General features: G+C 48.9%; 1 protein-coding gene, 1 non-coding gene and 1 pseudogene across 4 annotated transcripts in view; 2 read left to right on the top strand and 1 right to left on the bottom strand.

The window, feature by feature from the left end:
* Nucleotides 1–15,777, bottom strand: part of EPHA10 (EPH receptor A10) — a 46,858-nt gene extending 31,081 nt beyond the window's left edge. The window contains exons 1-5 of one of the 3 annotated variants that reach the window (XM_037731801.1): nt 15,548–15,774; nt 13,413–13,477; nt 12,016–12,694; nt 4,529–4,684; nt 3,263–3,613 (exon numbers count right to left, since the gene is read on the bottom strand). In XM_037731801.1, coding sequence (XP_037587729.1) covers nt 3,263–3,613; nt 4,529–4,684; nt 12,016–12,694; nt 13,413–13,477; nt 15,548–15,653 — 1,357 coding nt within the window. In that variant the 5' untranslated portion in view covers nt 15,654–15,774. Of the gene's footprint in view, nt 1–3,262; nt 3,614–4,528; nt 4,685–10,582; nt 11,371–11,673; nt 12,695–13,412; nt 13,478–15,547 lie in introns of those variants that run through there. The other 2 variants (XM_017509746.2, XR_005197054.1) reach the window with 2 other exon arrangements.
* Nucleotides 1,253–1,356, top strand: LOC119468385. The gene has a single exon (XR_005197060.1). It is a non-coding gene; the product is annotated as a small nucleolar RNA U13 (small nucleolar RNA).
* LOC108290039 overlaps nt 15,669–26,383 on the top strand; it is a 17,627-nt pseudogene continuing 6,912 nt past the window's right edge.

Raw genomic sequence — 26,383 nt, 5'->3', positions numbered from 1 at the left:
GTATTTTTAGTAGAGACGGGGTTTCACCATGTTGACCAGGATGGTCTCAATCTCTTGACTTCGTGATCCACCCGCCTCGGCCTCCCAAAGTGCTGGGATTACAGGCTTGAGCCACCGCGCCCGGCTAAACTTATAAGGCCCCAGCGAGTATTTTTATGAAGAAAGTGGAAATAGAAGATTATTTCCTTAACACGGCTTTTAAATCCATCTGTGTCAAAACAGTTAAGATTGCTCATATAAAATCCCAGATAAAAGTATTACATATACTGTCATGGATTGCTAAATGATGGGAAGATGTTCTGAGAAATGGGTTGTTAGGCAATTTCATTGCTATAGAAACATCAAAGTATACTTACACAAACCTAGATGGTATAGACTATCACACTTCTAAGCTATAACCTGTACAGCCTGGGTAACAGCCTGTGACTGTACTGAATACTGCAGGCAATTGCAACAGAAAGCATTATGTGACAGGAGTCTTTCAGCTCCATTATAATCTTATGGGACCACCATCATATATGCCATCCATTGTTGACCAAAATATCATATGGTGCATGACTGTATTAAAACAAAAGGGGTTTTCCAGCAATCCCATTACTGGGTATATACCCAAAGAACTATAAATCGTTCTACTATAAAGACACATGCACACATATGTTCACTGCAGCCCTGTGTACAATAGCGAAGTCCTGGAACCAACCCAAATGCCCATCAATGATAGACTGGACAAAGAAAATGTGGTACATATACACCATGGAATACTATGCAGCCATAAAAAACAATGAGTTTGTGTCCTTTGTAGGGACTTGGTTGAATCTGGAAAACATCGTTCTCAGCAAACTGACACAAGAACAGAAAACCAAACACCGCATGTTCTCACTCACAGGAGGGTGTTGAACAATGGGAACACGTGGATTCAGGGAGAGGAGCATCACATGCTGGGGGCAGTTAGGGGGTAGGCGAGGGACGGTGGAGGGTGGGGAGGGATAACATGGGGAGAAATGCCGGATATAGAATACACCTAAAATAAAATTTTAAAAAAGAAAATATAAAATAAATTTTTATTTTTGTTTAAAAAAACAAAAACAAAAAATGAAAGGGGTTTTATGGGTAGATAATTACAAATATGAATACAGAGATAAAGATAGAAACATTTCTGGAAGTATATACTCTAAGATATTAATAGTGGTTTATGTCGGCATAATAAGATTATAGCTTTTTTCTTTTTCTATACTGAATTTTCAAAAATGTGATCCTTTGGTAGTTTGTGGGTGTGATGATTGGGAATTCACACTCATGTGTGAGATGTGTCACCCTTGAACCTTTTTACGACATTGGCACAATACCCGTCTAACATGAAAGAAAGATCGAAAAGGAATTTTAAAAAATGTAAATGCAATGGCAAATGTTAAATCACAATAGAGACAGTAAAAAACAGTACTGTTCCAGAAACCCAGATGAGTTGGGAAACCTCCAAATGGCAGTGGAAATGGATTAAGAGCTCAAAATGATCAAGGAAGTCAAGTGACAAGGTTTGAGAATCAGAAAGTGAATGTACAACCTAAGGCTTAGATATATTTTAAATAAGAGATATGTTTGAGCTATCAGTAGTTCTAGTCAAAGCAGTAGCTGAAGAAAACTTTTTTAAGAGACATGGTCCGGCTCTGTCGCCCAGGCTGGAGTGCAGTGGCACAATCATCGCTCACTGCAGCTTCAAACTCCTGGGCTCAGGCGATCCTCCTGCTTCAGCCTCCTGAGCAGCAGGGACTATAGGCACACACCACCATGTCTGGCTAATTTTTTAAAATTTTTGTAGCGACAGGGTCTCACTATGTTGCTCCTGGCCTCAGGCTCCCAAAATGCTACAGGCCTGTGCCACTGTGCCTGGCCTGAAGAAAACTTTTCCAGGAAAAAAAAAATTGTGCAAATCAAAAGGTTTACTCAATCAAAAATCCATATTGGTCAAATGATTATTTTTGGCTGGGTGCATGGTGGTTCATGCCTGTAATCCCAGCACTTTGGGAGGCTGAGGCAGGCAGATCACTTGAGGTCAGGAGTTCAACACCGGCCTGGCCAACATGGTGAAACCCCATCTCTGCCAAAAATACAAAAATTAGCTGGGTATGGCAGTGCCCACCTGTAATCACAGCTACTTGGGAGGCTGAGGTGGGAGAATCTCTTGAACCCTTAAGACAGAGGTTGCCATGAGCTGTGATCACACCACCATGCTCCAGACTGGGTGACAAGAGCAAAACTCCATTTAAAAAAAAAAGTTTATTTTCAACAAGTTAAGTAGGTTAAAGAATATTCTAACATCCGTGTGTATACATATATATGTCATAAGTCCAAGTTACGTAGAAAAGAATGAAAACAACCCTAGCCTCAGACTTCTCGGCAACAGAACTGCCAGAAGACAGAAGCGGAATCACAGAAGGCAGAGAAGCAGGGTCACAGACCGATCCTATCGCCTCGATTAGGAAGAAAGTCAGAAACCATACCACTAGTTTATCTTTCTTGCAAAGAATACAAGCATTACTTGAAGGTTCCCGCCAGTGGAGAAGCGAATCAAAAGAAACTGTCAGGAGTGAAGGTGTGGTGGAAAAAGGCTGCAGGTCTTCACTTTCATCTCATGTCCAGTCTCAGCGATGTGTTGGCTGGTGTGTTCCATTGCCCCTACAGCCTAACTCTACAAGCTTCCTTGCCATTTCCCGGGGACCAGGAAAGGGGTGGCCAGCGCAGCAAAGCCATGCAGAGGCCGAGGGATGGAGGCAAGGGACACACGACGGCACCCCGCTTCCCCAGACAGAGAGAAGGAAGTAAATTCGGCTTCCTACTGACTTTTTTAAAGGTAAGGTAAGAGATTAAGGGACTTTCCACCTCTTTTTCCCTGAGAAGTCAGCGGCAAGGCCAATTGCAGATCTGTGAGCGGGACAACGGCTTTGTGCAGGGCGCTCAGGAGAAAGGCGAGCACCCAGCGGCTTCCAGCAGACTCACAGAACCGCGCGCCTCCCCTCTGGCCGGGTAGCAAGGGGACGCCTGCATTCTCAGTCCCTCTTGCAGACTCGGGAGGGCGACTGACGCTGGGAAGTCCGGGGGTGACTTCGTGTCCCGGAGAGGCGCAGGGTGCGTGCACAGAGTGCTTCTCTGGGGCGAGTGGGCGGGGCTCCTGCTGGACCGACGGGGCGGCCCCGGGAGGGCGCGGGGGCGGCAGGCGCTGGGGCCTCGGGGAGGGGGATGCGGGCGCGGGGGCAGGCGGCCTTACCCCCGGGCCCGGTGGAGACGTTGACCTGCGCGTAGGTGGCTCCCGCGGCGGCCGCCGGACCCGAGACGCCGTTGAGCGCGGCGACGCGCACGGTGTAGCGCGCGCCGGGCCGCAGGTGCAGCAGCGTGGCGGCGCTCTCCCGCAGCCCGGCCTGGCGCGGCACGAAGGCCACGCGCGGCCCGCACGGCTCGCACGCGCTCGCCGGGCCCTCGCGGCCGCAGCGCAGGCACAGCAGCGAGTAGGTGACGTCCGAGCGTCCGCCTGAGTCGGCCGGCGGCAGCCAGCGCAGCCTCAGCGCCAGCGGGGAGCGGCTCAGGCTGTACTGCAGGTCCCGCGGCGCCGACGGCGGCCCTGGGCGGCACAGGGGCAGGGCGGTCAGGGCGGCGCGTGGGAGCCCGCGAGGGGGGCAGGATGCACTGGGCGGGCGGGGGCTGGTCCACCTCCCAGTGAGGCGGGAGAAGCTGGAGCGCGAGGATCAATCGGGGAGGAGGGAGCGGGCGCTCATCAGGGGACAGGGTGGATGAGGGGGACAGAATAGATATGCAGGGACGGGGAACAGGGGCGTGGGGTCAGTCAGGGAGGAGGGCAGAAGGGACGGTCAGTGAAGGGACAGGGATGGTTGAGCGGAAACGGCGCCGTGGGAGCCAGTGGGCGTGGGGGATAGGACAGGGGAGAGGGGTCTGGGGGTGGGAGGATTGGGGACGTGGGTTCAGTCGGGGAGGTTGGAACAGAGATGGTCAGTGAGGGGTCAAATACGGATGAGCCCCGGGCGAGAAGGAGCAGGAGCTGGTCCCTTCCCCAGGGAAGGGTCAGGGACCCAGGTGTGAGAGCCCTTGGGAGGTCGGCAGGTGAGAGCGGCAGGGCAGTTGGTGAGGATTTGGGAGGAGGTAAGTGAGGAGCCGAGGATGGAAGTGTGTGGACCCTGAACCGATGGTGCGAAGGTAGGGAGCCCCTCTTTCGGCTGGAGGGTAGGTAGCGTGCAGAGAGGGCGGCAAAGGGGCGCTTTCCTCAGTGACCCGCCAAGCATCCTAACCCCATCCTCCGACTGGACTCACGTAGTTGTCCTGGCTCTTCTCATCCAAGGCCTCGGCCCCCAGCACCCGTTCAGGCTCCGGTCCCCACACCCCGCCTTCCGGGGCGCTGGCCCCCGTACCCGCCCTCGTGCGCCCCAGTGCGAGCCCCCGCCCTCAGCACCACCCGGATCAGGCCTTTCTTGTCCTCCCCCACCCCGCCACCCTCTGCAGTGCCGCCTACAGGGGAACTCACGGGTGCAGGAAGCCGAGGGCGGGTCGGTGGGCGAGCGCGCGTAGCTGTCCTGGCACACGCAGAAGGTGGAGGCGTTTTCCAGGGCCCGGCTGTGCTCTGGGCACGGTGAGCAGAGGGGCCGCCGCGGGGACACTTTGTAAAACCCTGGGGGACAGGCTGCAGGGCATGGCGGGTGAGAAGCCGGGGCTGCGCCACAGCTTCTCCCCACTTTGCTGACTGGCCTGGTTAGGGCAGGGTTTATCTCCTCCAATTACGATAGGAAAACAGGAGACTCCAGTCAGCACTGCCCGGTGGAGTGACTCCTAAACAACCCATTACCGACCCTAAGTAAACGCTCAGTGTGTTCGGAAAACTTTGAAATATTTTACTTTCAGCCGGGCGCGGTAGCTCACGCCCATAATCCCAACACTTTGGAAGGCCAAAGCCAGAGGATCACTAGAGTCCAGGAGCTGGAGACCAGTCTGGGCAACATGGTGAAACCCTGTCTGTATTTACTTTTTTAAAAATTATGTCTGTTAATTCATATCCTTACAACCACCTGTGGGGTTATCCTCTTTTAATTTTTTATTTTTATTTTTGTTTTTGAGAGAGTCTCGTTCTGTTGCCCAGGCTGGAGTGCAGTGGCCAGATCTCAGCTCACTGCAACGTCTACCTCCCAGATTTATGCGATTCTCCTGCCTCAGCCTCCCAGGTAGCTGGGATTATAAGCGTGCACCTCCATGCCCAGCTGATTTTTTTTTTTTTTTTTTTTTTTTTTAATAGAGATGGAGTTTCACCATGCTGGCCAGGCTGGTCTCGAACTCCTGGCCTCAAGTGATCCGCCCCACCCCCCCACCTCTGCCTCCCAAAGTGTTGAAATTACAGGTGTGAGCCACTGTGCTTGGCCCTTTATCCCCTTTTTAAAATGAGGGAGCTAAGGCTAGGAGAGGTGAAGTTGCCTACAGCTACTGCCCCACAGCCTGTGGGATTCCAACCCAGGCCCGCATCACACCACCCTCATGCCCACTGGAAGAAAATGAGCCAAACTCTGCAGTCCTGGTGTGAGAAAGAGAGGGGAGAGAACATGTCCCAAGGGCTTACCCAGGGACAGACCCATAAGCATGCATGCACACGCACACACTCACACACCCTCCCACCGCCACCGTCATTCGAGTTAGTGCATCATAAATTCTCAACTGAAAGTAAAGCCAACCAGGTGCGGGGAGGGCGGGTGGAGAGAGAAGGGCCAGTAAAAGTTCCCTGGGCCATGAGTCAGACCTGGTTCCAGTTTTGACACCTACTCAGTTTGCTTCTCACTTCTCAGAACACAGGTTGTTAAGAGCACAAGTGTTTCTATCTGAACAACCTGGGTTTGTAGCTGAGTCACACCACGTATTTGCTGTGTAGCCTTGAGCACATCAGTTGACCTCTCTGAGACTTGTGTTGAATACCTACCTCAAAAAAGGTTGTTGGAGGATTGAGATAAAACATGTAAACCACCTAGCCCAACACCAGCCACATGTTCACAATAATGGTAGTAATTACTGTTCCTCCCCTACAAGCCTCAGGTGGTAACTGCTAAACACCCACTTCAAAAAATTTCTCTCCCGCTGGGCCAAGGAGGGAGGCAGTGGCTCCTGGCCCCACGTCTCAGAGCTTGGGTGGCCCTCCCCTTGTTCTCTGGCCCTCCCCTCTAGTTTAGCTGGCTGCTCTCCAGCTCCAAGAAGATGCAGTACAACAGAAAGGGTGCAGACTAGCTCTTGGGGAAGAACTTTCAGCCTGTGTGGGAGAAGAGGGGAGGGGACTAGGATTCCCACTGTTTGGAAGGTTTAGGCTTGGGAGGGTCCATCTTGCCCAGAGTTCTGGGCAACACAACTCTGTGGGAGGGGCTCAGTAGCCCAGGAGCTTTTGGAAGCCTTCTCTGCTGGTAGAACAAAGCATGGGCCAACTATCCCCATGGTCTGGTGGGCAGCAGAAAGCCAGGCTGGAACTTGGCAGGCTTGGGTTCTAGCATTGGCTGGGCCACTCCTTGTGCCTCTTTGGCCTCAAGAAACCACCAGTCAAATAGGAGTAACAATCATGGCCTGCCCACTTCTGTTGTGAAATAGGAGAGCAAATGAGGGCCCAGATAAAGGATCTGTTCACAGGGTTTCACGGCAATAGGGGAAGAATGCTGGAGGCTCCCTCCCCACAAGTGTATGAGGGTGGCAGCTGTCCTAGAGGTGGGTGGGCCCATCAGCAACAACAGTGGCATCTCTGCTGTGAGAGGCTCTGTTTAGAAGGGGTTTGTGCTGAAGAGCAGATTCAGGGATTCCTGACTGCCAGCCCCTCCCTCTCTTCAAGGTCAGAACTTCAGAGCTAATCTGGCTCAGCTCCCACTGGCCTGGTCCCCCAGCAGCTTCCCTAGCAGTAGCCACAGTCTTTGTCACATACTTCATCATGAGGCATTCACCGGTTTGTGAGACTGCCTTTGTTGAACAATGCTAGCAGAAAGTGCTCCTTAGGATGAGCCCCCATTAGCTTCCCTGTCTGTAATCCAACCCAAACCCATATCACACCACCCTCTTGTGCCACCCCATCATAGGGGCTCATTGTGCCCTATGGACCCTCAGGGAACATATCTGCTTGGGTCCCTTGGCTCCAAAGCAGTCCCACTGAGTTGTTTTCTGTTTGTTTATTTGTTTGTTTGTTTGTTTTATTTGTTTGTGACAGCGTCTTGCTCTGTTGCCCAGGCTGGAGTGCAGTGGCACAATCATAGCTCACTACAGCCTCCACCTCCTGGGGCCAAGCAATCCTCCCATCTCAGCCCTACCAAGTTGTTGGGACCACAGGCATGCTGTGCCACCAGGCCTAGTTAATTTTTTTGTGTGTAGACATGGAGTCCCCCTATGTTGCCCAGGCTGATCTTGAACTCCTGGCTCAAGCGATCGTCCTGGCTTGGCCTCCCAAATTGCTGGGATTACAGGTGTGAGCCACTGCACTTGGCCCTAGTGGAGAATAAAAGATACTGGTTACATGCCCTGATTTTTTTTCCCCCAAAGGAAATCCCAGTTCTTTTACTAATTTCTCTAGTGACTAAGAGAGAGAACAAAAGTCAAGGTCACTAAAGAGAAACAAAAAGGAGAAAAGAACATCTTAGCTCTATTTCCCTCTTATCTGTTTACTTTTAGAGGGGAGCCTGTGTTAGCTGCAGAAGGCACTTGGAAGGCCTTTCTAAATCCAACAATTTCCCTCCTTTGCTAATATCCTCCAACAGCTCCCCACTGCCAGCCACTCTACTGTGCTACACTGAGCTCATCCTTTCGCCTCTGGGTCTTGTTCTATAACTCCTTATATCCCTTTTCTCCTGGCAAACTTCTATACTTCTCCAAACCCCAGTTCAAATAACATCTCCCCAGTGAAGCTTTCCTTGGCATTGTCCACAGCTCCCAACTCCCCAAGGCAAAGCTGAAGCCATTACAAGTGACCTTTTTCTGATCTCATCAGACATGGATTGGGTTTCTGAGTCTCTTTCTCTCTTCTTCTCCCTCATTTCTCAGAGGAACCTCCTCCTCTCACTCCTAATCCATTCATTCAGCAAATATTTTTTAGTGTCTGTTATGTAGGCTTTATAGATACCCAGCAATGAATAAAACAGACAAGGACCTTACTGTCCACCTCTACAGATGCTCTCCCTCCCACCTTATAGGGAGAAGAGAAGCCATCAGTTGGTAATTCCCTCAACATCTGCCCATCAAAACACACAAATGCCCCATCCACAACCATCTCCCCCTCCTCCTTCTTTCCAGTCCTAGAGGAGGGAATGAGCCACCTCCTGTGGAAGGCCAGCCCCTCTGTCTCCACCCTGGAACTCTCCCTTTAACCTCATCGAAGACTACATTTCATCAGATGTCTCCCCTCTTGGTAGTGAAACAGTAAAAAGCAGCCCATTTTGGGTGCAGGCAATAAGGGCACAAACTATAGAGTATATAAAAACGATAATAGAACTGAGTAAAATCTGGCCTGCTTTTTGTTAGCAACATGTGTCAGCAATTCTAGCTCACATCAATAATAAAATACTCCTGCCTCCTGGGACTGGGATGGGGATCCCCCCCCATACACACTTGGTACTCCAGTGACTCTTTGCCCTTCAGCATACAAACAAATCTCTCCCATCTACAATATAAATCCTCTCTCAACCCAATGTCCTCCTCGAGATACTGCCTCTTCTCCTAATTCAAATCCAGGCTTCTAGATTCACTGACTCCAGCTCTTCAGCTTCCTTTATCCCTCAATCTACTGCAACCTGGTCTCTCTACCCATCACTCAGCTGCAATTGCTCTCACCAAGGCCACCAAGTGGGCACTTGCTAACCCTCGACTTACCTGACTGCTTCCCAACTCTGTAGGCCATTCCTTCCTGGACACCCCGATCTCTCTAGGCTCTCATAATATCACACTCTCCTAGTTCTCCTCCATACCCTGCCCACTCCCTCTCAGTCCTTTTAATGGGCTCTGTATTTTCTACTTGTCCTTGAGTATTGCTCTTCTATGAGTCTTCATTGTTGGCCCTCTTGGCTTCTTCCCCCACACGTTCTCTCTGGTCTGTCCCAATCACACCCACAGCTTCAAGTACTATCTCTGTCTTGCTGAGCTCCAGACCCACTTTCTAACTACCTCCTCTGGAAGGTGCCAGGGACATCATAAATATGATGTGTCTATCCATGTCCTGTGTTCTGTACCCCAGTGAATGATCCCTCTGTCCATTCAATCCCCAGTAGCATATAAGTCACAGGGGATTCCTTTCTCCTCCTGTATCACATGGTCACTAAGTGCTGTGGATGCTAACTTATGATCCTCATCTCTCAATGATCTCTGCTACTACCTTAATTCAGACCTTGTGCTCTTTCTTCTGCACTATTGAACCATCTTCCTTCTTCATCTTCTGGCTCCTAATCCTTCCCTTTTCAATACCTTTTTTGCAGCTGAAGCTTGAGTGATCTTTTGAAACTACAAATCTGAGCATTTCAGATCCCTGCTTCAAATCTTCCCCATTGGCCTAAGCTCTTTATCCCAACATTCAAGGCCCTGCTTCTCTCCAGTGCCATCACTTAACTTCCCACACCCCCACATGCCCTCTGCTCTAACCACATTTGGTTATATAGGCCCAACCATGCTATGTTCCTTCCTGCCTCCATGTTTCAGCATGCAATTCCTGAGCTTAGAGTGCTCTAAGCTGCCTGGGAAAAAAGATCTTCTCACCTTCTCTGGGATGCCTTCTCCATGCTTCCCAGAACCCAGCAAGTTTCTCCCTTCCATGCTTCCTTAGCTGCCTGGTTGTGCGTCACATCCTATGGTAACCTCTCGTTTACCCAATGCATTTTCACTGAACACCTACCATATGCCTTATCCTGTTATGGATGCTGGGGCTGCTGACACTAATAAGACCCAGTGCCTGAGCTCAAGAAGTTCCTAATCTAGGTGTGATCCCTGTAGTCCCACCGACTCAGGAGGCTGAGGCAGAAGAAATGCCTGAACCCAGGAGCTCAAGGCTGTAATACACTATGATCGTGCCTATGAATAGCTGCTACAATCAAACCCAGGCAACACAGACCCCCATCTCTAAAAAAATAAAGTACTTAATCTAGTGGTGAAAACACATGTAAGTAGATCACTGCATACCACAGGGTAAGAACAGAAATAGAGTTTTCAATGAGTGCTGGAGAGCACAGAGGTGGATCCTAACTATATCTAGAGAGCTCAGGAAGGTTCATGCCTCACAGTCTTTTGCTAAATTATAATTTCTGCAGGGAAGAGATGGTGGCATTCATCTGTATACATATAACAAGCCCTCAATAAATGCAGCTGGCACATCCTCAATTCATATTGGATGGATGACTGAACAAAGGAATGAGAGCAAATTGAGTCACTTCCTCCTCTGTCTTCCCACCACTCTGTGTATCCCTCTGTTATAGCATATATTACCCTCTTGTGGTTTTTACATTTTTGAATCTCTCCATCTAGACTGTGAGCTTCTTGAGAGCTGGGACTATGTCTGACTCATTTCTGTTGCCCTGGCACCCAGAAAAGGACATCGTTTAGAAGAAGCATACCTTGATCTTTCTATATCAAGTGCACACATTCATAACCCCATCCTCACCCTCTGTCTCCAATGCCACAGGCAGAAGAGAGAATGAGAGGTCTGTTCCTAACGCCCTCATCAGCCTGAGAACCCAGCAAAACCTCCAACATGAAGGATCTCCCCCAGGGAGCACAGTGATTGTAGTTCAGAGAGTGGGATGTGATCTTAGTAATCATCTAGTGCAACTTTTCAATCCCTCTCTCTAGCATAAAAATCCCCCCTGCCAGCCTCTGACTTGCAAGCATGTGGTCAGTGACTGGGAGCTTCCTCCCTGTAATGCAACTAGTCCCACTAGCCTGAAGCTTGGGCTGCTGTAGAGTTCTTCCTTAGGTGCAGGGGAGACCACATTGTGTCGTAGAAAGAATGCGAGAGTTGGGCAAGCCTGAATTCTGATCCTAGCTCCCCATTTCCTAACTTTGTAAGTGAGGTGCTAATCTCTCCGAGGCTCTGTTTCTTCATCTGTGAAGGAGGAATAAGGATGACTTCCTTCAGGCTGGGCGCGGTGGCTCACGCCTGTAATCCCAGCACTTTGGGAGGCTGAGCCAGGTGGATCACGAGGTCAAGATGTCGAGACCATCATGTCCAACATGGTGAAACCCCATCCCTACTAAAAATACAAAATTAGCTGGGCATGGTGGTGCATGCCTATAGTCCCAGCTACTCAGGAGGCTGAGGCAGGAGAATCACTTGAACTCAGGAGGTGGAGGTTGCGGTGAGCTGAGATCGCACCACTGCACTCCAGCCTGGTGACAGAGCGAGACTCCCTCTCAAAAAAAAGAATGACTCCCTTTAGGCCGGGTGTGGTGGCTCATGACTATAATCCCAGCATTTGGGAGGCCAAAGTAGGCGGATCACTTGAGGTCAGAAGTTTGAGACCAGCCTGGCCAACATGGTGAGATCCCATGTCTACTAAAAATACAAAAATTTGCTGGGCATGGTGACGCGCACCTGTAATCCCAGCTACTTGGGAGGCTGAGGCAAGAGAATCACTGGAACCCAGGAGGTGGCCATTGCAGTGAGTGGAGATTGGGCCAGTGCACTCCAACCTGGGTGACAGAGCAAGAGACTCAAAAAGTAAAAATAAAAATAAAAGAATGGTTTCCTTTATTGCCATGAAAATAAATGAGAAGGCCTGTGTGAGGTGCCTAAGATTCAGGTCCCTAATGCCTCCTTAGCTAGTCAATTTCACCTCCTAGTAACTTCACTCATTGGCCCTGACTGGACCCACTGGAAACTCCAACACGAAACATCAGGACAGTCCTTGGGCTCAGAGCCCAAGGCTTCTCTACCCTCCTCGCCCCCAGCCCCGCCTTTTTCATCTAAGGGACACTTTCAATTGCCACTTACGCTCTGCACTCCCACCCCCCAGCCCCCAGCCAGCTGGATACCTTCGCAGATGTCACCACGCTCCTGGAATCCCGCGCTGCAGCTGCAGCGGCCCACAGGCACCAGCCACTCGCCGTCCGCGCCGCAGTGCATGCGCGGAGGGCTGCCGGGCTCCCCTTCCGAGTGCGCCACGCACGTTCCGGCCACTTCCACCAGGGTGGAGAAGGCGCTCTCGGCTGCGGTGGCTGGGAACGTGGCCAGTCCCTGCACGGTGGCACGGCACTGCTTGTAGTAGACGCGCACCGAGACAAGCGCCACGCAGGCGCCCACGTCCTGAAAGGCCAGGTGGAAACCCCTCCGGCTGAGCGGGCCGATCTCGCGCACTTCTGTGTTCAGCTTCATCTTGCGCTCGCCCAGGTCGCCCTGCGTGAAGCTCTCGTCCGCCGCGATCGTGTCGATTTTGCGGGGCCGGCTGCCGCCTAGGCGGGGACGCCCGCGCCCCAGGTCAGCCTCCGTTTCCAGGTAGTAGACGTTGAAGGTCTCCTTGCAGGTGCCCGCGGCGCCAGGGATGCTGCTGCAGTCACGGAGTGTGAACTGCAGCTCCACGAAGATGCGCTGCCCGCGGCCGCGGCTGATCCAGCCAGTCTGCAGCCAGTTGTCCTGGTTGGGCTCCAGCACATTGCACACTTGGTATGTGCGGATTGGACGGTCGTGTTCATCCACACCGCTGATCTCCTCCCACTGGGGACAAGAGTAAAGGAGTGGGCAGCTCAGAGCCAACATGCTTCCAGGAGGTAGAGTGCTAGCAGTGACTCCTGCCTTCTCTCTCACCACCATGCACACCCCAGAAATTGTAAGATGCAGTACTGGGAGAAACTTTGAAAACAAATGAGCCCAAATCTTATTTTTATAGATAGGGAAACTGAGGCTCCAGAGGGAGAGTGATTTGACCAGGTATGTGCCTCAAAGTAGTGGTAGAGCTAGGAATGATGCATATAGACTCCTGACTCTCTGACCAGTGCCCTTTCTGCTCCACCAAGCTGCTGTTACAACCCACATAATCCCACCCCCACCCGAAGTTCCCAAGCCTCTTTTAGGACTCCCAGTCTTGCTTGCTCTGTCAATCAACAACATTGCTTGGAGGATCTACTATGTGAAAGGCACTGTTCTATATTAGCTTCATCCAGTTGCCAGGTTTCTGTTCCTAGACAGCCAGTTCTCTCCTCATTTATTCACTGTGGGGTTTTTGTTTGTTTGTTTGTTTTTGGTTTTGTTTTTGACTGTCTAACTGGCTGACGACTCAACATGTTCTAATAGGCTACTCTGGCTTGAGGCCAGGGCTGCTGGAGATCACACACTATGAGGAACACTTTGGCCGATGTAAACATGGGGAGCTTAAGGGGTTGTGTCCTGGACCACCAGAGGGTCCCTGGGACAGGGAGGGACATTGTACACTTACCCCATTACTAGGTAGTGCAGTCCAGCCCAGCTCAGCCTGGGAGGCTTTGGAATCCAGGAGGATGACTAAGGAGAGGGGAAAACAGAAATGTCAGAAATCAAAAATGCCAATTTAGCAGGAGAGTGGAATCCTTTGGTGAAGTTCCCATAAATTTGCTGAGGTAATGCAAAATGTGACAAATGATATGGACAAGTTTTCCCCACTCCATAAATTTCCAGGAGTGGATATGAATAGCTCAAATCCAGAGAGAGGTAGCCAAGTGATTAGGGAAGGAGCTTGTATTCAGTTCCTGGGGCTGCTTTGACACATTTCCACAAATTTAGTGGCTTAAAACAACACATTTTTTTCTCTTACAGTTCTGGTGGTCAGAAGCCCAAAGCCATTTAAACTGGTCTAGAGTCAAGGTGTCAGCAGGACTGTTTTCTTTTGGAGGCTCTGAGGGGAGAATTCATGTCCTTGCCACCTTCAGTGTTTAGTGGCTGCCTGTAGTCCCTGGCTTATGGCCCCCTCCTCCATCTTCAAATTATCTCACTTTAATCTCTGCCTAGGTCACCACACTTCCTCCTCCTCCTCTGACTCTTCCTGCATCCCTCATACAAGGACCATTGTGATTATTCGGCTCATCCAAATAATCTAAAATAATCTCTCCATCTCAAAAGATCATTAATCACATATGCAACGTCTTTTTTGTCACTTAAGGTAACATTCACAGGTTCTAGAGATTAGGACGTTGACGTATTGGGGGTAAGGAGTCAGTATTCAGCCTTCTACAGGGTCCATGGCAAATACTCTCAGGTTGGCTCTCAGATTGGGGATGGGAGTCAGTGACCCTCCCTAACCTTCTTAGGTTCCCAAAATTATAGATAAGTGTCAATTAGACAAAGAGAAAGTCAGTAGTGAATGTATCAGGGGATTCCTGTATATACCCCCAAATCCACTCCCATTCAGACATGAAGAATTTAACATTTTTAGTCTGACTCCCATGGCCTCTGAGAAAATAATGTGGAGAGATACTGCCAACAACTGGAGAAATAAAATCTCTTCTCAGCCAGCCCTTTTCCCAGGGGCTGTCACTTCCACTGCTTTTGAAAGAACGTCAGGGGTCCTTTTATGTATACCTCTATGACCCTTCCTACCAGTGAAGCTTGGAGTCCCTTTATTCCCCCAGGAGGCATCAGATCAGCAGTCTGCAACCTCTTAGCATGGATCACAGAAACTGGTTTGGGCAGCAAAGCCCGCAGACTAGAGACAGGAGGCCAGGGCATCCCGGAGTCTTGGAATATTATCCTCTGGAGCTTAAGCCAGGGGCTGCCCCACCAAAATGAGGGCCTCTCCAGAGGTGTCAGCGAACGTGGGCAGGACCGCCGACGGCTTTCCGAGATCCGTGCAACTGACGGCACATCGGAATTGCATACTGGAAGGCGTCAGCCATCCAGGGCCCCGACCAGCCCCGCGGTCAGCGCCTCAGATTCCAGCTCCTCCAGATTCTACACCTAGATATGACGCCTCTGGATTCAACTGAGCGTATAGCTTCCCCAAATGCAGAATCAGAGGCGAGACGCGGGCTCTAGTATCGCCGACAGCCTCAAAGCCAGCAACGCGGAGCGCGCCTGGTAGACTACGCTCAGAATTCAGCACTGCGGACAGTTCCACGATCAGCAAGTCCGGCAGCGCCCGGACCCAGCCCCCTCGACCAGCCTTCAGCCTCAGGTTGGCCACACTGTGGTCTCCTAGCCACTGTGGTCCGGGCTCCATCCCGTTTTCCCATACTCCGAGCTCATCTCCGCATCTCCCTGTCTCTACTCTCTTTATCTCCCCGCCCCCACACCTCCCACCTCCAATCACTCAGCTTGTCCGTCTCGCCCGCCCCTGGACTGCCGCCTCTGGCTCCCGCGGTTCCTGGTCTCTTTCTTCCCCTGCCTCCCGGGTCTACAGTCCCCAAGCTCCTCAACGCCGCTCTCTTCGCTACTGCTTGGCCACATTTTTCTGTCTCTCCAGTTCTTTGCTGCCTGCTTGCTTCTAGCCCCAATACAGACTCTAGTCTCTCCAGTGACTCCTTCCCCAAAAATCCCCGTCCCTAGCCCCCCTATCTTTTGGCATGCCAGGCTCCGACCAGAGCCCACCAGTCTTCTCACCTTCCTCGGCAGTCCCAGGCCGCAAGGGTCCCAAAAGCACCGCGAGACAGAGCGGCATCCGGCAGAGAAACAGGCGCAGCGGGTGTGCACCGGCGCCGGTCTCCATGGTCCGCAGACCGAGATGTCAGTGCGGCGGCGGCTCAAGCCGCGCCAGCCTAGTACAGCTGAGCAGTGCCCCCAGACCCCAGCGCCAGCTGGGGGCGGGGTCTCGCCGCTCACCATCATCCATGGGGACCAATCACTAGGCACCGCCGCGGGATGCCCACCAATCCTCGCCAGCAGAGGGTGGGTAGGTGGAGTTTCATAGGCCAGGGGTGGAACACCCAACTGGTGGGGAAAGGAAGGGGTCCCGCAGATCCCCAAACCGTGGGGGGTGGGGCAGCGCTGGGAGCTGACGGGGCTTCTGCGCGAGGGGGATGAGCTGGCGTCGGTGGCCCAGAGCGCTAAACCTTAGCTCCTCATTCCTGAGAAGTAGGCAACGTGGGTTTGGCTTAAGGAGGGGCGACTCTCGGGGAGGCGGTGACACTCGCAGCCTCTGAGCTTGTCTGGAAGCTCCCTTGTTCTCAGGACTTGCGGGGGTTTTGAAGGCTTATGCCCTGACCCCAAGCTCTGGAGAGCTCTCCTATCTCCCTGCCCTAGGTCTGTTCCCGTGTTTGAGGCTCCTGGTGTCTCCTGGCTCATCCCTCCCCTTTCTCTTCCCGCCCTCATCACACAGACACACACACACACACACACACACACACACACACACACACAGAGGCAGGAAGGAGGGGCCGAACCCGACCTCGGAGCTGTTCGGGAAAGGAGAGCAAAGTGAGGGACGGGGTCCCGCCCTACCAGCGCGGTTCCCAGGCTCGGAAACCATGTGGACGCTGGGATGGGGGCGGTGGTGGTTTTGCATGGACGATCAGTTCCTCAGGTTCTTGCTTCTGCTGTCAAGACACAAGCATCGCACCTCACAGCCACCCCTGTCCTCAGTCTGGTCAGAGTCGGGGTTCCCCTCTTCGGTCACCCCACTCCGCCCACCCCAGGGGACTGATGAACGGCACCGCGGCCAGGAATCCGATACATCTGCGAGAGAGGCGGAGCAATCCTGGCAGAGTTCAGCCGGCATTGAAGAAGCCGCAAGAGCACATGGAACACGACCTCTGTCTAGTGAAGGTCATTTATGTACAAGCTGAGGGTTTAACACTTTGGTGGTGGGAAGGGCTGGGGCCCACCAGGACGAGGGAGGCGGCTACTGAGCGCCACCATCCGGGCTGAACTTGAGGGGAGAAAGCTCCACCCACCTTGTGGCTTTTTCCGAGCTCTTTTCTTGGGGGACCCATCCCCTCTCTGTTTGGAAGCGAATATAGCCTGAGAAGCCTTGAGAGTGAGTGTGAGTCCTGTGACTTACTTGGCCCCTGCGGTCCGAGTGTTTGTGCGTTTTGCATATATGTATCCCTTGCCCCTCCAACCAGCCGTTTCTGGGCGCCGTGCTCTGTGCTGCGGATGCCCTGGTGAACTACGCTGCCTCTGCCACAGTCCATACCTCTTTGAATGCCGAGTGTAAGGAGGATTCCTGGCATCGTAGATCACTGGCCATTTACAAGCCGTTTTCATGTGCCATTCCTGTGTGTGTGCATGTGTGTGTGAGTAAATGCACATTTGCTCACTCAGACATATTTGCTGGACAGTAGCAATAGGAGGAGTAGGTGGGAGGAATTGGTCTTCTTTACCTGCAGAAAGAAAGGTCATTAGCAAAGGCTGTGGCTTGGACACCACAGGAGATAAGCCCGCTGAGGAAGCAGAAGGAGGTGTGACATCTCTTCAGTCCTTAGAAGCGGGCGGGACCTCTAAAACCAGACCTACCTGAGGAAGGGTTCTCACACTGCCACCTCCTTTCCATCTTCATTCTCCTCACGCTCGATTTTTCCCCTCCCCCTCCCTCCAGCTCTGGGAGATGGTATTTTTAGAAGCTGCTTAGAGACCCAGGACTCCTTTCATTTCAAAATGAGGCCTCACTACACCACCCCTCACTCCTCTTTAAAACCGGGTTCCATCCCCTTAGCAGGCTCTAAGGCACCAATCATGGCTTCTTACTGAAGCTCCAGGGACTTCAGCCCAGAGGTTCAGACCCTAGGGGCTAAAACAAAATACAGACTTCCTCTGAACCTGACAAGGATCTTTCAGAAACCAAACAGATGGGGGAAATTATCTGGGGAAATCTACATAAGATGCTCTGGCAAACACCTGACTGTTGGAGTCTGGTTTCCACCCTCTTCGGCCACACACACCTTCAGGCATCTGGGGGAAATTTCCAGATGGAGACCCTAGGAATAGAGGGAAAGAAGAGGAAGGAGTGAAATAATCCTTCCCCTTCCTCTGAGCAATTCATTTATAATAAAACCAGAACGGAGAAGCCCCAGTGAATGCAGATATATGCAAATCAGCTGGATCTTAATAAGAGTTGCTCTAAGGCGAACCACACTCTACCAGGAAGCTGCAGAACAGACAGCTCAGTGAAGAAATTCAGGAGGGCCTTGGAAGGAAACCAATCCACTGCTTATCTCGACCTTTAAGTGATGGGAGCCAGTTAACTAATGGCTGGGGTTAGGTTCCTCCCTAGAATAGCAATGGGGACTAGTGAGATTGTGGGTGGGGACAGAGAGGGGTATCTGTGGCATTAAACCCTCATCCCTTGGGACAGATTTGGGTTGCTTTCTGTCCATGGTGCTGAACCCAATGGAGTCTGAACACTCAGTTGGACTTGGGACTTCTCTGCTGCTATGCTCTGATCCTTGGCAGGATCATAAAAGGTAAGTAGTCGTGTTGCATAATCTTAAAGGTTTTCTCTGTTTAATTTTCAACATTAGTAAATTAAATGCTTTATGCTTCCTTTAAGAAAGTACAGCGGTTGCATCTACTCCTCCAGCCTATAACACAAATTCTGTAATTCATGTCTCCAGGAGATAAGCAGCCTTCACTCCCTTGTAGAAGAGTGAAGGAGCCTGGAACCCAACCAGAAACATCTTATTTCCTCTTTTGTCTCAGACCCCTACTGAAGCAGGCTGGAAGGGATACTTCTCTTTACTTCTACCTCACTATCTTCTAGGATCATGGGGAGGACACCTGTTAAGGCTGAGCAGCTTCATTAAACACCCAAAATAATAAAAAGTGATCTTCCAGGGAGCAGATCCAATGTTGCCACAACCTCCATCTCCAAGTTACTGAAAGTTACAAATCTAGGTGCTGAAGATTTGACCTCTTCCTTTTGCACAGATACAGAAAGTACATTGAGCCTGACTGGACAGAGAAGATTACCTCCTCCATAAAGAAGTTTAAGATTGTGGATGGGTGTGGTGGCTCACACCTGTAATCCCAGCACTTTAGGAGGCCGAGGCGGGGGGATCACAAGGGCAGGAGATCAAGACCATGCTGGCTAACACAGTGAAACCCCATCTCTACTAAAAATACAAAAAATAATCCCAGCTACTCGGGAGGCTGAAGCAGGAGAATCGCTTGAACCCAGGAAATAGAGGTTGTGGTGAGCTGAGATTGTGCCACTGCACTCTAGCCTGGGTGACAGAGCAAGACTCTGATTAAAAAAAAAAAAAGGTTAAGATTGTGTCAGAGGAATCAGGGTCAAGCCCTACTCTCAGGAAGAAGGAAGGAGGATGAGGAGGGGCAAAGAGCAGTGGGAGCTTTATTGTTCAAAGTGTCAAAGGATCTTTTTTTTTTTTTTTTTGTGAGACAGTCTCTCACTCTGTTGCCCGGGCTGTAATGCAGTGGCCTGATCTTGGCTCACTGCAACCTCTGTCTCCCAGGTTCAAGCAGTTCTCCTATCTCAGCCTCCCAAGTAACTGGGACTACAGGTGCACACCACTACACCTGGCTAATTTTGTATTTTTAGTAGAGCCAGGGTTTCACCATGTTGGCCAGGCTGGTCTCTTAACTCCTGACCTCAAGTGATCTACCCGCCTCAGCCTCCCAAAGTGCTAGGATTACAGGTGTGAGCCACTACACCTGACCTAAACTGCATTTTCTCAGATAAAGGAAACAAAGCATTTAATTTACTAATTTTGAAAATTAAACAGAGAAAACTTTTAAGATTATGAAACACAACTACTTACACTTTATGAGCCTCCACTTTTTTCTCTGTAAAATAGGAACAAAGACACTTTTCAGAGTTATCGTGAGGTCAGAATATAATTTTTACGTATGGCCGAGAATCGTGCTTGGCAAAAAGCTCTGGTATATATTATTATTCAACTCCATGGTCAATTAAGGTAAACCAAAAAAAAAAAAAAAGAAAGAAAAAGGAAAATAAGTCCGAGCATGGTGGCTCATGCCTGTAATCCCAGCACGTTGGGAGGCTAAGGCAGGTGGATCGCCTGAGGTCAGGAGTTTGAGACCAGTCTGGTCAACATGGTGAAACCCTGTCTCTACTAAAAACACAACATTAGCTGGACGTGGTGCTGTGTGCCTGTAATCCCAGCTACTTGGGAGGCTGAGGCAGGAGAAGTGCTTGAACCTGGGAGGGGGAGGTTGCAGTGAGCCAAGATTGCACCACTGCATTCCAGCCTGGGCAAAAAAGAGAAACTCCATCAAAAAAAAAAAAAAAAGAAAGAAAGAAAAAGAAGGAAATGAAAGGAAGGGAGGGGAGGGGAGGGGAGAAGAAAGAAGAAAGAAAGAGGGCCGGGCATGGTGGCTCACGCCTGTAATCCAAGCACTTTGGAGGCCAAGGTGGGCAGATCACCTGAGGTCGGGAGTTCAAGACCAGCCTGACCAACATGGTGAAACCCTGTCTTTAAGGAAAAAAGAAGAAGAAGAAGAAGAAAGAAAGAGAGAAAAAAAGAAAACAAGGGATAAAGGAAGGATAAGTGGTGACGTGGGAAGAAATAAAGATATATATAAATTAAAAAGAGAGAGTCATAGAGGAAAAGACAGAATAAGGGATAAAGAGACAGCTGGTTGAGATGAATGTGGCTAGAAACACAGGAGTCTGAAAGAAATGTGCTTGCAGAGACAGAGGTGTCATCAGGGCAGGCTGGCTGGCCAGCTGCCAAGTGGCATCAGAAATGACATTTACCTTGGTGAATTCATCATGGTCCAGGTTTATGAACTTGACTTTAGCAGCATTAAGAGAGAATCTATCTGTTGCGGGGATGGAAAGTAGATCCTACTAACCCAGCTCCTATCCTGCTATCTGAGCCAGAGAACCAATGAATTAATTTATGATGAGAAATGGAACTGCCAAGGGGGCCAGAATGCTCGCAATGCCATGTCCAGCACATTCTTTTCTGGTAGGAAAATAGGCACAGGAAGCCACTTTATGATGTGAAGACAGCTTTGAGAGTGGGAGGGGAGGGTGGTGAATCGTTTAAATATTTGATGGCATCAGGCTCTGATAGCCTTGTACCTCCAAATCCCCAGAAGGGATAAACCTGCTACTGGCACCTGAGTGACTGTAGGGGCCAGGGCTGGGGCTAGAATATACAAACATGTGCTTCTCTGACTCTCTCTCTCTCTCTTTCTCCCTAATACATATATACATACACACACATGCACACATACATGTTATTTGTGTATGTTTTGGAGACAGGCACTCTGTCGCCCAGGCTGGAGTGCAGCGATGTGATCACAGCTCACTGTAGCTTCAACCTCCTGGGCTCAAGCAATCCTCCAACCTCCTGAGTATCTAGGACTACAGGCATGCACAACCATGCCCATAATTCTTTTTATTTTTTTCTTTTGTAGAGACAGGGTATCACTATGTTGCCCAGACTGGTTTCAAAGTCCAGTCTAAAGTGATCCTCCTGCCTCAACCTCCCAAAGTGCTGGGATTACAGGTGTGAGCCACCATATCCAGCCTTCTGACTCTATATTTTCATTCTAGCTCTATTTCTGAGCAGCCCATTTTCAGATCGAAGTCCTTTTAAATTTAAATCACCAAAGTAATATAAACTAATGAAAATCGTATAAGTAAAAATATCCATCCTTTCCACTCCAGATAGTCCCCTCCCCAAATTTATATCCTGTTAACAGATTGATATTTACAATTCCTGATATTTTCTACACACACACACAACTTTACAGAAAATTAATACATCTATTAGTGTGGCAAACACTGTTGATTATTTACACAATACCTTTCTCCTCTCATATTTTATATTGCTGACAGAGTCCCAATTTTATTTGAATGTTCTTCTACTGTAGTTGTTTGCTGGGAAAAAAATGATCCTCTCCCCAAGTTCAGGGATAAATAGATTGCTATTTGCTAATCATTTTCATCCCATTCCATGTAGTGTGTGATTACAACCCTGGCCTTCTGAATTAGAAATTATATAAAAGGCTTTCACTCCTAATAAGCAGAGACAAATGACAGGCAATATTCCACTTCTTCTCTGGATGTCATGTCTGCTTTTGACACCTGGAGCTGCTACAGCCATTACAACATCATGAAGGGGGATATCTCAACATTGTCAGTTAAGATTTTTCAGTTGTGTGTAACAGGAAACCAAATAAAATTGGCTTAAACAAAAATGAGCTTTTATTGGTTGATATAATTGAATGGGAGCAGATCTGCCTAGAACAGTAAGATTTTGCATTGGAATTGTTGTAGAGTGCACAATTACCAAACCTGGGTACTCCAAAAAGGAATGCAATGGAAATCCTAGAACTGAACAATGTAATAATTGAATTGAACATAGTAGATGGATCTGACAGCAGGTTACGCACAGCTAATTCCAGCATTAATGGTGTGGAATATAGTTGCAGCATAAAATATCCAGACGGAAGTGTGGGAAGAAAGAAAAGAAGTGAAAATATAGATACAAGAGAAAGAGACATATGGGACATGGCAAAAAGGCCTAAATACATGAAATTAGAGTCCTGGAAAGAGAAGAAAGAGGGAATAGGAAAGAAGTACTATTTGAAAAGAGAGTAGTTGAAAATTTTCCAAAATTGCTGAAAGATACCAAGATACATACTCAAGAAGCACTATCAATCCCAAGCAGAATAAATGCAAATAAAACATTTCTTTTTTGAGACAGAGTCTTGCTCTGTCACCCATACTGGAAATTCAGTGGTGTAATCTTGGCTCACTGCAACCTCTGCCTCCCAGGTTTGAGCGATCCTCCTGCCTTAGCCTCCTCAGTATCACAAAAATAGCACAGTGATTACAGGCATGAGCCACCATGCTTGGCTGAAAACTACATTTAAGCACTTCACAATAAAACTGCTTAAAACCAAAGACAAAGAAAAAAATATTAAAAGCAATTAGAGAGAGAGAGAGATTACCTTGAAAGGAACAACATTAAGACTGACAATGGCCAGATGCAGTGGCTCATGCCTGTAATCAGCACTCTGGGAGGCCAAGGCAGGCAGATCACCTGAGGTCAGGAGTTCAAGACCAGCCTGGCCAACATGGTGAAAACCCATCTTCACTAAAATACAAAAATTATCCAGGCATGGTGGCACACACCTGCAGTCACAGCTACTCGGGAGGCTGAGGAAGGAAGGTCGCTTGAACCTGGGAGGCAGAGGTTGCAGTGAGCCAAGATTGCACCACTGCACTCCAGCCTGGGTGATAGAGTAAGACTCTGTCAAAAAACAAAAAAAAGATAACTTTGGCCAGGCGTGATAATTCAAGAGTGTAATCCCAGTACTTTGGAAGGCCAAGGCAGGAGGATCACTTGAGGCCAGGAGTTCAAGACCAGCCTAGGCAATATAGTGAGACCCCCATCTCTACAAAAAGTACATGGCATGATGGTGTGCACCTGTAGTCTCATCTACTCAGGAAGCTGTAGTGGGAGATCACTTGATCCCCACAGGTTGAAGCTACAGTGAGCTAGGATTGCACCACTGTACTTCAGCCTGGGCAACAGAGCAAGGCTGTCCCAATTTTTTGAAAAAAGGACTGAGGCTGGGCACAGTGGCTCATCCCTGTAACCTGAGCACTTTGGGAGGCTGTGACAGGAGGATCACTTGAGCCCAGCCATTTGAGACCAGCCTGGGCAACATTGCAAAATCCCATCTCCACTAAAAATAGAAAAATTAGCCAGGCATAGTGTCATACACCTGTCATCCTAGCTACTCAGAAGGCTGGGAATGGAGGAGAATCATCTGAGCCTGGGAGTTCAAGGCTATAGTGAGCTGTGATCATGCCACTGCACTCCAGACTGGAAGACAGAATGAGAAAATAAATGTCTCAAAAATAAAATAAAATAAAATGAAAAGACTGACAACTGACTCTTTCATATAAATGATAAAATCCAGAAGATGATGGAATGGCATCTTTGAAGTGCTAAAAGAAAATAACAATCTAAAACTCTATACTCAGTAAAAATACTCTTCAAAAATGAAGGTACAATAAATATGTTTTCAGACTGTCAAAATTCTTCATCCACAGATCCACACTAAAGAAATATTAAAGGAAATTTTTTAAAAGAAACTCAAAAGGAATTATGAACATCCAGGAAAAAAATAAGATTAAAAGAAAGTAAATATGTGGGTAAAAATAAATGAACAATAACTGTGTAAAGTGATAATGTCATGTGACATTCTAAATGCACATAGAATTAAAACACATCGCAAAAATAGCACACAGTGTGGGAGCAGATAAATGGAGGTAAAGTATTTTAAGGTACTTGCATTGTCTATGAAGTGGTAAAAGAATTAATTTATATTAAACTTTAGCAAGTGAAGGATGCATGCTGTAATTACCATGGTAATCATGGAAAAATAGTAACAAAAATATGTTACTAACAAGGTAATGTAGAAACATTTGGAATAATAAAAATAATTTAAAAAGATTTAGAAGAGAGGAAAAAAGGAGCATCAAACGTGTGGGAGAGTTAGAATACAAATACTATGATATCTTGAAACTCAGATGTATAAATAACTATTTTAAATATAAATGGACTAAATATTCCTATTTAAAAACAAAGATTGGGCCAGGTACTGTGGCTCACGCCTGTAATCCCAGCACTCTGGGAAGTTGAGGCAGGAGGGTGACTTGAGCTGAGGTGGTAGAGACCAGCCTGGACAACATGGCGAAACCTAGTGTCTACAAAAGAATACAAAAATTAGCTAGGCGTGGTGATGCACACCTGTGGCCCCAGCTACTTGAGTTGCTGAGGTGGGAAGATCACTTGAGCCTGGGAGGTTGAGGCTGCAGTGAGCCATGATTGTGTCACTGCACTCCAGCCTGGGTGACAGAGTGAAACCCTGTCTCAAAAAATAAAACAGGGGCCAGGCACGGTGGCTCATGCCTATAATCCCAGCACTTTGGGAGGCTGAGGCGGGCGGATCACGAGATCAGGAGATCGAGACCATCCTGGCTAATGCCCTGAAACCCCGCCTCTACTAAAAATACAAAAAATTAGCCGGATGTGGTGGCATGCGCCTGTGGTCCCAGCTACTTGGGAGGCTGAGGTAGGAGATGATTGGACCTGGAAGGCGGAGGTCGTGGTGAGCAGAGATTGTGCCACTGCACTCCAGCCTGGGCTACAGAGTGAGACTTCATCTCAAAAAAATAAAAATAAAAATAAAATAAAATAAAATAAAACTAAGATTGTCAGATTGAGTTTCTAATTTACTTATTATTTTTGTTTTTTAGTATTAAAAAACTTTTCTTAGAGACAGGATCTTGTTCTGTTGCCCAGACTGGAATGCAGTGTTCAAGCAATCTACCCACCTCAGCCTCCAAAGTAGCTAGGACTACAGGCATGTACCACTACACCTGGCTGATTTTTTTAAAAAAAGTTTGTAGAGTCCGGGTTTTGCTATGTTATCCAGGCTGGTCTTGAACTGCTGGCCTCAAGCAATCCTCCTGCCTCAGCCTCCCAAAGCACTGGGATTGCAGGGGAGAGCCACCATTGCCAGCCCAGACTGGTTTTTGTGTTTTGTTTTGCGTTTAAGGCAAGGTCTCATTCTGCCACCTAGGCTGGAGTCAGCGGTATGATCACAGCTCACTGCAACCTCTGCCTCCTGGACTTGAGTGATCCTCTCATCTCAGTCTCCTAAGTAGCTGGGACTGCAGGCGTATGCCATCATGCTCAGCTAATTTTTGTATTACTTTTTTGGTAGACATGAGGGTTCACCATGTTGCCCAGGCTGGTCTTGAACTCCTGAGCTCAAGTGATCCACCTGCCTCAGCCTCTCAAAGTACTGGAATTATAGGGAAGAGTCATCATGGCCAGTCCAGATTGGTTTTTTTGTTTGTTTGTTTTTTGAGATAAGGTCTCATTCTGTTACCCAGGCTGGAGTTCAGTGGCATGATCACAGCTCACTGCAACCTCTGCCTCCTGAACTTGACTGATCATCACACCTCAGTGTCTTAAGCAGCTGGGACTACAGGCATATGTCTTTTTTTTTGTAGAGATGAGGTTTCACCAAGTTGCCCAGGCTGCTCTTGAACTCCTGAGCTCATGTGATCCATCTGCCTCAGTCTCCCAAAGTGCTGGGATTTTAGGCATGAGCTGCCACACCTGGCCCAGATTGGGTTTTAAATAGCGACTTTATACTGCTTTTAAAAACTTCCACATAAGGATACAGATATGTTAAAGCAAAGGTTGCAAACAAACAAATAGTATAGTATGTGCAAACAGTATATAATATAAACAGTAACTAAAAGAAAATCAGTATCGTTAAACTAACACTATATAATTTTTTTTTTTTTGAGACCAAGTCTTGCTCTGTCTCGCAGGCTGGAGTGCAATGATGTGATCTCACTCACTGCAACCTCGGCCTCTCGGGTTCAAGTGATTCTCCTGCCTCAGCCTCCCAAGTAGCTGAGATTACAGGTGCACACCACCATGCCTAGCTAATTTTGTATTTTAGAGACAGGGTTTC

This window comes from Cebus imitator, unplaced genomic scaffold, assembly GCF_001604975.1.
Source record: "Cebus imitator isolate Cc_AM_T3 unplaced genomic scaffold, Cebus_imitator-1.0 Scaffold420, whole genome shotgun sequence".
In the NCBI taxonomy this organism is placed as follows: domain Eukaryota; kingdom Metazoa; phylum Chordata; class Mammalia; order Primates; family Cebidae; genus Cebus; species Cebus imitator.
Note: the sequence above shows the minus strand (reverse complement) of the source record. Positions and strands in the feature narration are given on the sequence as shown.